Source organism: Convolutriloba macropyga, chromosome 4 (assembly GCF_964194025.1).
Source record: "Convolutriloba macropyga chromosome 4, txConMacr16.3, whole genome shotgun sequence".
NCBI classification, from domain to species: domain Eukaryota; kingdom Metazoa; phylum Xenacoelomorpha; order Acoela; family Convolutidae; genus Convolutriloba; species Convolutriloba macropyga.
In genome coordinates, this window is record NC_134471.1 from 44,511,020 (window position 1) to 44,524,220 (window position 13,201).

General features: G+C 39.3%; 1 protein-coding gene across 2 annotated transcripts; it reads right to left on the reverse strand.

Annotated features, from left to right (window-relative positions):
- Positions 1–350: 350 nt before the first annotated feature.
- On the reverse strand, positions 351–8,613 carry LOC142337700 (uncharacterized). Of its 2 annotated transcripts, none has more exons than XM_075387147.1 (5): positions 8,263–8,613; positions 6,879–7,900; positions 6,078–6,212; positions 1,301–1,529; positions 351–922 (listed from the first exon to the last, which is right to left on the reverse strand). In XM_075387147.1, exons 1-5 carry the CDS (start codon positions 8,492–8,494, stop codon positions 645–647), a joined length of 1,896 nt encoding a protein of 631 aa, XP_075243262.1. In that variant the 5' UTR covers positions 8,495–8,613; the 3' UTR covers positions 351–644. The 2 variants fall into 2 exon arrangements, with proteins under 2 accessions (XP_075243262.1, XP_075243261.1); XM_075387146.1 differs by having other exon boundaries at positions 6,078–6,344.
- Between the last annotated feature and the right edge of the window lie 4,588 nt (positions 8,614–13,201).

Here is a 13,201-nt window from a genome sequence, read left to right on the forward strand (position 1 = left end):
TTATCTAATCTATGTTTTTGGCAAGGTTGTTGCTTAAAGGGACGTAAAGCAAAGCATTTTTCGTTTTTCAAATTTTCTAACGTTAGTTGTGAATTTAGACTATGTACTATATATTTTATTGTTCCATACACACTTAGGGACTTGAAATCAATGCCAACTGTTCAGATCTCCTCTTTCCTCTTTTACACGCTTGAAGAAAATATTTATTTAGTAGATTGGAACGCATACTGTGCGAAGCACAACTGGTGCCAATCCCATTTGTTTTCTTCTAAATTAAGAAAACAGAAATATATCTGTGCTCAGCTAACTGTTCTGCAGCTACAAACAGAAGTTAAGCAACGCATAATTTGAAAAAAAAAATTTAACTCCACTTAAGCAGACTCGGAACTTCAAATGAACAAAACAATTGGTACAATTTGACATTACACTTTATGATCACCAAAAATTTGAAAAAAAAAACCATTAAAAATCACTTTCATTTTCATTTGATGTATCGATCAGTTCAATTGCGCACATGAAAATTCAGGATATCTCTGAAGGCAGACCTGTGAAAACAACAGGACTTTTCACAGCACACATTCAAGTTGTAGTTCAGACACAATGAACTTCTATCTGCCAATCAGCATCATGTTATGTTTCTAATCTTAGGAGTAAATGAATACGTTGATATCAGTGCCCGTAAATGTGCTCTTGATTACCAGCTCGACCGAATTCCAATCCAATCCTTCCTGTGGCTCGCAAGCAAGTGTCGCCGGTACACAGATTGTTTTGACATTGTTTCTACTAGCGTGTTCTTGCATCGCCTGCAGGCACTTTTCCAGGGAATAGAAGGAGCACTTGTTTTTGCCCTGTAAAGCTGTAACAAGCGTGTAGATATATCTTTGTGGGTTGGTTCTGCTATCAGTGAAGAAGTGCACGTCTCCTAAAAAAATGGATAATACTTTTCAAGCAGTTGTCGGTCGTAAAGATCATTTCCCGTTAACGCACAAAGATTAAAGTGGGTACGAACAATGTTCAAGTATATTAGGGGAATGTAAAATTAAATTAAGAATTCTCCTGATCTTTTTCAATCCGACAATCTCAAACTAAATTCAATTATTCAAGGGCAATGACCCAGAAAGTTATTTTTTCAAAAGTTATCATATCATGTGTATAGACAATAAATTGGTCGCTGATGCACACATTAGTGCTGGAATCACAGTTTGGTTGCAAAATTACCAATCGAAAACTCAAATTTGTGTAAAGATTTAAAGCAAAAAGTCAAGATTGTAGCTAAAATCTTCTCAGAGTCGAAACTTACCACCTGACTTCTTGCTTTGTCTGGCTAACTTAGGGATTGGACTGAACCTCTTGGCAATTTCGACTGACAGTCCATAATTGAAATTCAGCTCCTGAGATATCGAGTAGGCTATACTGTGTTTGGACTGGAATATGTCTCCTCGAATGAAGACAAGGCAGCCTTTGATCTCCAGAATCTGGTCACCGCCACTTCCAGTGGCTGCGAAACTGCTGTTGGGCGCAAGTTGTACCTGAAAGAACGGAAAATTGCAATCATTCACAGCATAACCAAACACCCCGAGATTTACCCACACTAAGAGGAGATAAGAGTCCAAAGAAAGTAGAAATAATATACAAAATTCTTTGCAGCTTCAGAACGATTCCTTCATTTTTGGTATTTTTAAGATCAGATTTGAATTAACAATTAACTTGGTTACCGTGACTAGGTTTATAAAACAGCAGATCACCAGTTTAATAAATCAATTTTCAACAGTTCATTTCAGTTTTCCAGATATGAAATAAATGTTTCTATTCTCCCCACTTTGGTCAGGTAAGAATAAAAACTCATAATTAATTAAACTTAATCAATCGTGTTTTCATTTGGAATAGTAAAACCAACACAGTCGGGTTATCAACTAGGATAGTGGAACCCACACTATTTGATTTGCAATTGGGAAACTGAAACCCGCACAGTCGAAAGTCATGAGACATTAAGCAGGCTTCTTTTGCTTGCAGCTGGCTCCAGTTCTGCGCTTCTTGCTATCAACATTATAGTGTTTCCTCGCACTAGTGTAACTGAAACCGATTGCGCAAGCATGCTGAAACCAACTGACAAACCAGCTGAGTACAAACTTCTGTTGTCAGTGAGCAGAGCTATTCGTTTCAATGTCTTCTGACCAATTCAGAGCGTCCTCCAAATGATTCAAAAGCCATGGGAATAAATTGAACATTTATGTTGGCACATTGTTGGGAATATTGCTCCAACTTCCTGTCTTCCGCAGCTCTCAGTGCAAAACCAGACTTCCTTGCCGCATTTGAAATAATACTGGGTTGCAGTGGGGAAGTAATGGTTATATCCAGAGCTGCCGGTTGCCCAGCAGACCAACAAGGTAATTACACATCTCCAGGTCGAGAATTTGTTTCTGGTATCAGGTTTTTCTGCTCGAAAACTGGTGACAGGTTGGCAGCGCTGCTGGCGGTCCTTAGGCGGTCGTGGGTCCTTAGGTTGTCCCTGAGGCGGTCGTGTCGCGAGATCATATCGCCCCGCCCGTAACAGCATGATCACCGAGTGTATGCAAAGAACCTGTTTTACAATTAGGACACTTCCTTTCTTTTTCATATATGGGAGCGCCAAGTCTGTACTTCACAGCTGCACGAAACTCGTTTGGCAAGAGATGGAGGCCGAGAGCCGGCATGGGAGCTGCCGATAACCATGCTCCTGATTGAGGCAGAGAGAGAGTGAGAATAAACGAGCTTTTTCTCTTTTGGACGCTTGATTTTCAATTAATTTATTGAGAGCAACTTTGTCGAGGAATTCTGTATTTTGTTGAGTAAGCTGCAATATTGACAAACCATTTATTTCATCAATCATTTTGGTAAAAGTGTGATCTGCTGTCGGACTGGCCAGTTATAAGCTCTACTAATGTAGCCAACTGCGAAATCGAACCAATGTAGGCTGCTTTTATCTGATCAGACGCTCGTCGGATTCTAATTCCAGTCTTATTGATAGGCAAACATGCTTGATGTCATGATTCATTGGACAAGACTGTTCCCAGTATATTCTCAAAGGTTGTCCTTTGCAGCGAGTCAAATTCCTCAAAAAAATTTATAGCTTCCTCTGATGGTGTATTGCAGCGCAGTGAATACACCATTTTTGGTGCACCCAGGCAACTACGTAGAATGTCAAGAGCACACTGTGGGTCGTTTATGTACTCGAGGTTCTCCAGTAAATTTTTCGATCTTTTGAACACGTTTCTGTATCGAGGAAGCAATGAATCGGGGGGATCCAAGAGCAGCACCCAGTTTTTCAAGTCCCTCTCTACTGTTTCTTTTAATTCTGCTATCAATCGTGTTCAGAGCTCCTTTTGACCAGACCTCTTCTGGTCTCTTCTGATTCATTTGTCTCTTCTGAGTTCTAGACCGCATGTTTTTGCCCGATACAGTAATATATCTAAGACCTCGTTCAGTTCGGGTTCTGTTCCAGCAATAATACCATCGTCAAGGTACCAACAGTGCTGAGTAACATTAGGTAGTTTTGATTCAATCTCTTCTATTATAGGCCACAAGGTTAGGGAGAACAACAGAGGACCCAAGGGATCTCCTTGTTGCACTCCAGATCGACTCGTTACAGATTTGTTGCTATAATAAAGATGACTGTGCTGTGAGTAGCAATATATGGCAAAGGACGCAAGACTCGGCATTAATGTAACAGCTGCATTTAGAATTTGATTTCGTTTAATGGAATTGAAGGCGTTTTTAAAATCGATCTGTAATAATCCTGCATCCTGTGAAAGCTGCAATTTCTCAAATGCAATTTTGGTCGCGTGTATGATACTTTCAGCTCCACCCTTGACTCCTACACCAAGTTCGGCCGACTCTGTTTGTGTTTGTTTGGCTATGCATTTTGCAACCAAACGTCGCAAGACCTCACCTACAGCTATCGAACGTACACCACATTTTAATTTCTTTAAAGCCGTTAAAGAAGAACTGCAGAAAACTGGCGCCACTGACACAGGGAGCTGACCTCTGCTGGCCAAATTCACAAGCTTTGTTATGCTTGTAATAGCTTGTTTAGATTGATCAGAAACAGCGCAATTAACTGCGTGCAAAAGGTGTTCAGGGTACATTTTAGATGGACCAGCAGCTGAGAAATTGGGGAAGGCTTCTATTTGGCCAAATACAGTTGGCTCATAGAACCGATGAGCTTGGGAGCTGTAATCTTGAAATTGCAGCCGAGGTTCTTCTTCCAGAGGGTGTAGAGTTTTAGGCCCTCTGAAATGTATGCATATTATCTGGCGCTACTCCATCGGATGACAGAAGTTTGGCTGCTCTCCCGAATTGGCCTTGGAGGCACAGCGCCTTAGCACGATCTACAAGTGCTTCTATGGTTTCAATAACGGTTTTTCTTGATTGCTTCATCGAAGCAGCTTCATACCAAAGTCCGGCGTAGTCCCCCGCTTTCCAGCGCTCAAATCGTTCAATAAGTTTCCCTGATTTTGTTTGTTTTTCTTTCCACCCCTTTTAGATGCTCGTAATATGCAATTACTAATGGCAAATGGCTTCTTCCAGATTTCTGTGCAGTTTGGCTGTGAGATACATCCCTCGATAGTTTTGGTGAGAACGTCCGACCAACTGAGTCGAAATTTGACCGGTTTGTACTGTAGTGTTGGAATCTGTTTCTTGCAAATTGTTTCCAAGTCTGGCAGTCCAATAGGATTTATGTTTGATGCACCAGGACTGACCTCTGTGCTACTTAAACTTGTTTCTGTTTTGCCAGTCAAAACTATCTCGTCAATGCGGGCTGCTATATCACTGGGAATCTTTTCTGTGTTTGACAAGGAGCTAAAATGAGCGTATGCTCAAATGGATCGTGAGCACACGCATTCATCAAATAGTGGTCCCCAACTTGAATCACTGAGTTTTGTTGTTTTTGTGGCTTTTCACAGTTATTTTAAACAAACTGTCTTTTCTATCAGGATAAAACAGCACTGTATCAACAGGAACTTGAAAACGGGGGTCAGAGTCGTCAACTGTCAAGTTGCTCATTGACTGTGTTAATCCAGAGGATTGTTTTCCTTCACTTAAAGTGTCTGATAACACACTGTTTTCAACAAAGCTGGAACTATCTACTGTTGTACATTCATAACTATGAACTGAAGAAGCTTTCATTTTGTTTCCGTTTCTCTTTCCCATTTCTCGTTCTTATTTTCCAAAATAAAAAGTATAGCTTCTTATATATCGAGAGATCTTTCTTGCATTATCTTTGGGCTGTCGACTGCAGAATAAATTTCAATATCGGAAACTGAAGTAACTATAAATATTGTGGTTCTCTTCTTAATGAATAACAAAAACGTTGGGGGGGGATTTACTTGAAAAAAAAACAACTGCACGAGCAACCAATTTCTATCAAACTAGGAACAATCTCACCGGGGACTGCCATTCTTCATCTTGCCCCAATAGACCCTTCTAGCCAGCTAAAGTAACAAACAGGACGCAAAAACATAGTAATCTTTGGTAACTTTCTCTTTTTGAGTTGCAGATTTTTCTTTACAATTTTTGGTACTTGCAGATTTTTGGTACAATTTGTAAATTCACATTATAAGCTAATGGTTAATTGTACATGCTAAAAAATTAAATCCAAAGCAAAATTTACAAATTTGTAGAATCACATTTAGATCAGTAGATATGTTTTTCCTTCCTAAAAGTAAAAACTTGAACACTCCCAAATTAGTCAAGTTTTCGTTCTTACCTGACCTAAGTGGGGAAAACAAAAGCATATTGTAATAGAGGCCTACTTCTTGTTGTGAAGAAAAGAAACGGACTGCTGATATTAGATTAATTAAACTGCTAATCTGTTGTGTTGATGACTAAAATCATGATAACCAAGTTAATTGTCAATTGATATACCATATACTCAAATGGGATTTTTTGTTCAGTATTAAGAGGAACATTTTCCTGTTGTAAGATTAAAAATATATTTCAATTTTCCAAAATTGCAGTCATTAACATTAAGCTCATTAACGCTAGACATACAAATCTGGGTCTGGAAATTGTCATAGTTTAAAATCCTCAAAACTCACAGGAGGCGGAATTGGTGGCTGAAGGGGTCCAAAACCGGTCAGGTGGGGCGGTGGTCTGAAATTGCGAGGACCAGGCCCAGCCGGTCTCATTGGCGGAGGCGGGGGCCTGAAGGGTCGTGCAGGGGGTGGTGCACCCTGGAACATAGGACGCGGAGGTGGTGGCCCACGCTGTGGTGGAAACATGGGAAAACCGGGCATCCCTGGTCGCTCATTGGGACTATTCGGTCGCATTAGTTGAGGTGGCGGTGGTGGATTTCGAACAGAACCCTGATCAACTCAACAAATTAACATTCAAACATCACAATGCAGTTCAGTTTTCATCCAAGTGCATGTATGATATGAAGTTCAACTATTGCAAAAACTTGATATAACAATATGACATTATATTATTGAAGCACTAGCACATATCTGTTCAGAAATGATTTGGTAACTTAAATTGATAAAAGGAGAGCTATAATTATTGAATCGAAGGACGATACGCTGCTATTATCCACGTCAGCTTCCTAAAATTGATTGATAAATCACTTCGAACTCTAAGCCCACGTAATGGTAAATAAATATGCCTTAACAGCTGCCTTCTGATACCTGCCGCGGCCAAGAGAAACCTAATTAGTTTGATTAAGATTACGTAACTTACCTCTTTTAAGCAAATTTCAAAGTCGGAGCAACTAACCTTACTGCCTCCTCCGTTCAACTGCAGTTGCATCATTGTTTTTAAACTTATTTTATTTCCCACAATATTCGTCATTGTTATATCATTTCCTAATTAAAATTCGAGTTTTGAAAGCACTTAGTACTTACTCCTCTTGATCCGCCTCCTCTTCCCCCCCTAGTCCCACCGACTGCACTACTTGCATCACTCTTTTTCCCTCGTCTGGCTCTCTCCTTCTTCAGCTTGGCATTGCCACTGTTGTTTTCAGTTAACACAGATGTAGACGCACAACTCTTTCTGTCCTCACTCGCACTCGAATCATTATCGTCATCTTTGTCGGCAGGCAAATTAGAATCTAGTTCAGGATTGAGAAAAGCGCTCGATACAGACGAGACTCTCTGAGATCCATTTGCACCTCTGTTCTTCAAATTTGATTCACCAACAACGCTCTTTGAAGCTGGTTTCAGCTTCATAGATTCCAACTCATCCATTAATTTTGCAGCCGACTGTTCTCGCTCTGCGTCTCCTTTTCCCGATTTTGCACCAATATTTTCTGGATCTTTCATTTCAACTTTCCCTTCACTTCTCTGCTTGTTCAATTCATTCAGATTTTTCTCATTCTGAGAACAGGAACTGACAAACCTGTTAAATTTTTTCTGACTTTCTTGGGATATATGTTTAATTGTGACTTTAATATTATCGTCAGAGTTACTCTCAAAATGTTTCTGTAAATCAGACAACAAACTTTCTCCCAAATGTTCGCCTTTGGCTGAGGTAGACTCTCTGAACTCTTTGCACCGGTTCTCAAGTTCGGCGAGGTCATTTTTACGAGAGGCCAGCAGTTGGTTAACAACGTCAGTTTCAGTTAATACTTCCAGCACCAACTGACGCCGCTTTCTGTTGTCGTCTATCACTTTGTCATAAACCCTAACAAGAGACTGCAAATCGGCCTTTTCTATAGCCTCTGTAACTTCTTTTCTTTGCTTCACCTTGAGTAGCATGACCACATGTCCAGCATGGTCATTTCCCCAGCACACTTCGCATATGGTTATGGCACAGTCTTCGCAAAAGTAGGACAAGCTCTGTTCCGAGTGAACTTCACATGCATTCTTCACCTCACTTAATGGTCCGGGTTCACTTGTGGTCTTAGCAGCTGATGCAGATTTCTGCCCTGTAAACGAAATATCGAAAATTAAGAACCGCAATCTGAAATCTTCACTTTTCTGCAAATCTGAAAACTTCAATTTGGCCTGTATATTCTTTAGCCGAACTTGTACAATAAAATTATATCGATCAACTAATTAGCTCAAAAGATGCCGAAAAACTTTGTAACCATCTGAAAACAAGATGAGAATTATTCAAATTCCATAAAATCGAAACAGGTCGGTGCCTTATTTTTAAATAAGATCTGAAGGGCCTTTCGGCGACATTATTGTGTCTTTTCTGCAAAAGCTAATGAAAAACACGAGACAACGTTTGTGCTCTCTGACTGAATGTTCCATTCAAGATTATTACATCATCAGCAGTACCAACCTTCGAGAAAGTTCTTGAGGACGTATATGGGTTGCAAGTTGTTCACATTAATGCAGTGTGTCTTCCTGCAGTTGGGGCACTCTACAATTGTCCTATTGGCACCTATGTCCGTGATGCATCCTCTTGCGGGTCCGCAGAACATGTGTCCACAAGGCAGCAATCTGGGATCCTCCAGAATGTCACAGCAAATGGAACATTCAAAGTCGCTCATGTTATCAGAAGAAAAGGCCATTTTACGAATTATGCAAACTTCTAATGTCTTTGGGCTAAACGCTTCATTTAAAATTGCAATCAGGTCATTCCCGTGATCATTTAGCTCTAAAATTTAGTATTCAGATAATCAGATAATGTCACGCCCCTAATTCGTCCCTCATAGTTACATGAGATTTTATTAAATAAAGCGCTAAATATCCCTGAAAAACTGTCATAATTTGATTCATATTTAAATAGTTCTCAAGGTCATATTGGGTCAGCATTTCCATCTGGAACTGTAACCCTCAATTTGTTTATGTTAATTCAGAACATCCCCAGAGTGACAGATCAATGATAAACACATTACGTACCAGAAAGCTTTTAAGGTTCTATGAAGCTGAATTTGCATATTGGTAAATACAGTAAAAAGAAGCTACGTACTTGGTGAAGCAATTATGTTGATAAAAAAGGAGCAAAGACGGAATTGAAAATGTACTCAACCAACGTCAAGAAACATACCAAAGCCAGAAATTGCCCGAGATCATTAAATATTTACCGAAGGACCAATAAAATTCGAGGTACAGAACTGCGGAATCAACAATCAACAATAACACCGGAGAACCAGCCTGACAGCCAGTTGAAAAGTAGTCTTAAAATCCTCATAATATCTTGTGAAACGTCATATTCTTTCTCGAAATAATTTTTATTGAACGGGCGAAATAATAAAAAGATACAACTGGAAACCACTGTCATTTTTCTAAGTTATAATTAGACACTTATGAAGTTTAAATAGAGCAGTGAAACGCTATTAAAACAAGCCAACTATTGGATATATCACACATTCGAACTGCTCAAATAAAGGCTATTACCAGCTAATTGTAATGAAACTATATCCGGTGAAATCGCACTATGAAACAACCATAATAATACACCACAACCTAAATCAACAATACTGAACTGTTCAACGTTGACTGGCTCTAGGCGAAAACCATGAAACATGAGACGGTATGAAGACCAAAATTGAAGTCCAGAAACGGCGCAACGAGACTGAAAAACCTCTAACCAGAGTCGAGGTTGACCACAGAAACCGGAAAAAGCCGCCCACTTGCGGGCAGCCGTAGCAGCAATTGGACTTATCGGTCAATTTCTATGAGTAGTGGAGGATGTAGCGGTATCACAGGAATTTTCGGATCTCGTCAACGATCATTTCAAAATGCTGAAAATATCGACCGATTAGCCGGCCGAAAGCCTTGATGACTGTCATGGAAATCAGCGCCTTACAGATAGAATTTCTTCCTAGTTGCTGATAAACATGCAAAGGTTTAAAAAATTTCAAGAAACTGGAAACTAGTTGAAAAAACAATTTGCAATCATTGGCAACAACATGGACGACATAGCAATCTGTTTACAGCTGCAGACTTCACTACAACAGCTAAACTTTAACTTCGAAACAGCAGCTTCCTTACTTCTTCCACTTTAAGCGTATATTAAAAATTATAGAGTTGCATTATACTCGTTTCGTATTAATCGTATAAATGACATTCCAACATCGCGACAAACGCCTCCCATTTCTCTCGTACCCCAAAAATCTTTGATTGAGATATTTGACACAGTCAAAAATAGTCAAAAGCACATCCTTGATAGTTTAAATTTGACAATACCAAAGACTTTCACTCTTTCGTACCACGATGCGAAACTTGTACAAGAGATTTCAGTGGAAGATGGACTTCTACCGACACTAGCCACTCCCATAGCCCGACAGTTTTTGGGGCAAACGTAATCCCAATACAACAGAAAGACTTCATTGACGCCTTAAAAGGGGAAAAAGATGCAGAACACTTGGCTATCCGAAGGACAAGTGGAAACGACATTACTGTCGAAAGCTCAGCATGACAACTTTCTTTAATCGCCACGATACCGAATCTGTCATGAGACAATGGAAACCCAAACTGGATTCTCCTTGTGTCTAGCAACCCTCAAATTTGATCACGCAATTACCGTGTTGAAAGTATGTGACAGAGAAAAAGTTGTGTTACCCAGCCCAGAACACGCACAGAATCTTGGATACGGAATTTGGCTACTCATATCAGCTTCTATATATTTAACACATACTGAGATTGGTAAGGACGAAAGTGGCCAACAAACCAACATTCCTCACAATGGATGTAGCATATGTTTAATGATATTAAAGTGTGGAAATACCATGTTTAGCCACCACATCAAGATAAGAGCTGATTTACTAAGTTGTCGCCGCCTTCAAGCTTAACGCATATATGTAAAATTACCCGATCTACTTCAACACTTTATTGATTCAGTCCCAAACCTCGGCGAATTACCAAAATATGAAAAAACCACTGAAATAAACCTCGATTTATTAAGAAAGTTAAGACCGAATTGATCTACTCCAATCGATCTACTCCTTAGTTATATGAGATTTTATTAAAGAAATCCCTAAATATCCTTGAATAATCGTCATAATTTGATTCATATTTAAATAGTTCAAGGCCATATTGGGCCAGCATTTCCATCTGGAACTGTAACCCTCAATTTGTTTATGTTAACTCAAAACATCCCCAGAGTGACAGATCAATGATAAACACATTACGTACCAGAAAGCCTTATTAATCTTTTAAGGTTCTATGAAGATGAATTTGCATATTGGTAAATACAGTATAAAGAAGTTACGTACTTGGTGAAGCAATTATGTTGATAAAAAAGGAGCAAAGACGGAATTGAAAATGTACTCAACCAACGTCAAGAAACATTCCAAAGCCAGAAATTGCCCGAGATCATTAAATATTTACCGAAGGACCAATACAATTCGAGGTACAGAACTGCGGAATCAACAATCAACAAAAACACCGGAGAACCAGCCTGAAAGCCAATTGAAAAGTAGTCTTAAAATCCTCATAATATCTTTGAAACGTCATATTCTTTCTCGAAATAATTTTTATTGAACGGGCGAAATAATAAAAAGATACAACTGGAAACCACTGTCATTTTTCTAAGTTATAATTAGACACTTATGGAGTTTAAATAGAGCAGTGAAACGCTATTAAAACAAGCCAACTATTGGATATATCACACATTCGAACTGCTCAAATAAAGGCTATTACCAGCTAATTGTAATGAAACTATATCCACTAAAATCGCACTATGAAACAACCATAATAATACACCACAACCTAAATCAACAATACTGAACTGTTCAACGTTGACTGGCTCTAGGCGAAAACCATGAATGAAACATGAGACGGTATGAAGACCAAAATTGAAGTCCAGAAACGGCGCAACGAGACTGAAAAACCTCTAACCAGATTTGAGGTTGACCACAGAAACCGGAAAAAGCCGCCCACTTGCGGGCAGCCGTAGCAGCAATTGGACTTATCGGTCAATTTCTATGAGTAGTGGAGGATGTAGCGGTATCACAGGAAATTTCGGATCTTGTCAACGATCATTTCAGAATGCTGAAAATATCGACCGATTAGCCGGCCGAAAGCCTTGATGACTGTCATGGAAATCAGCGCCTTACAGATAGAATTTCTTCCTAGTTGCTGATAAACATGCAAAGGTTTAAAAAATTTCAAGAAACTGCAAACTAGTTGAAAAAACAATTTGCAATCATTGGCAACAACATGGACGACATAGCAATCTGTTTACAGCTGCAGACTTCACTACAACAGCTACACTTTAACTTCGAAACAGCAGCTTCCTTACTTCTTCCACTTTAAGCATGTATTAAAAATTATAGAGTTGCATTATACTCGTTTCGTATTAATCGTATAAATGACATTCCAACATCGCGACAAACGCCTCCCATTTCTCTCGTACCCCAAAAATCTTTGATTGAGATATTTGACACAGCCAAAAATAGTCAAAAGCACACCCTTGATAGTTTAAATTTGACAATACCAAAGACTTTCACTCTTTCGTACCACGATGCGAAACTTGTACAAGAGATTTCAGTGGAAGATGGACTTTTACCGACTCTAGCCACTCCCAGAGCCCGACAGTTTTTGGGGCAAACGTAATCCCAATACAACAGAAAGACTTCATTGACGCCTTAAAAGGGGAAAAAGATGCAGAACACTTGGCTATCTCCGAAGGACAAGTGGAAACGACATTACTGTCGAAAGCTCAGCATGACAACTTTCTTTAATCGCCACGATACCGAATCTGTCATGAGACAATGGAAACCCAAACTGGATTCTCCTTGTGTCTAGCAACCCTCAAATTTGATCACGCAATTACCGTGTTGAAAGTATGTGACAGAGAAAAAGTTGTGTTACCCAGCCCAGAACACGCACAGAATCTTGGATACGGAATTTGGCTACTCATATCAGCTTCTATATATTTAACACATACTGAGATTGGTAAGGACGAAAGTGGCCAACAAACCAACATTCTTCACAATGGATGTAGCATATGTTTAATGATATTAAAGTGCGGACATACCATGTTTAGCCACCACATCAAGATAAGAGCTGATTTACTAAGTTGCCGCCGCCTTCAAGCTTAGCGCATATGTAAAATTACCCGATCTACTTCAACACTTAATTGATTCAGTCCCAAACCTCGGCGAATTACCAAAATATGAAAAAACCACTGAAATAAACCTCGATTTATTAAGAAAGTTAAGACCGAATTGATCTACTCCAATCGATCTACTCCTTAGTTATATGAGATTTTATTAAAGAAATCCCTAAATATCCTTGAATAATCGTCATAATTTGATTCATATTTAAAT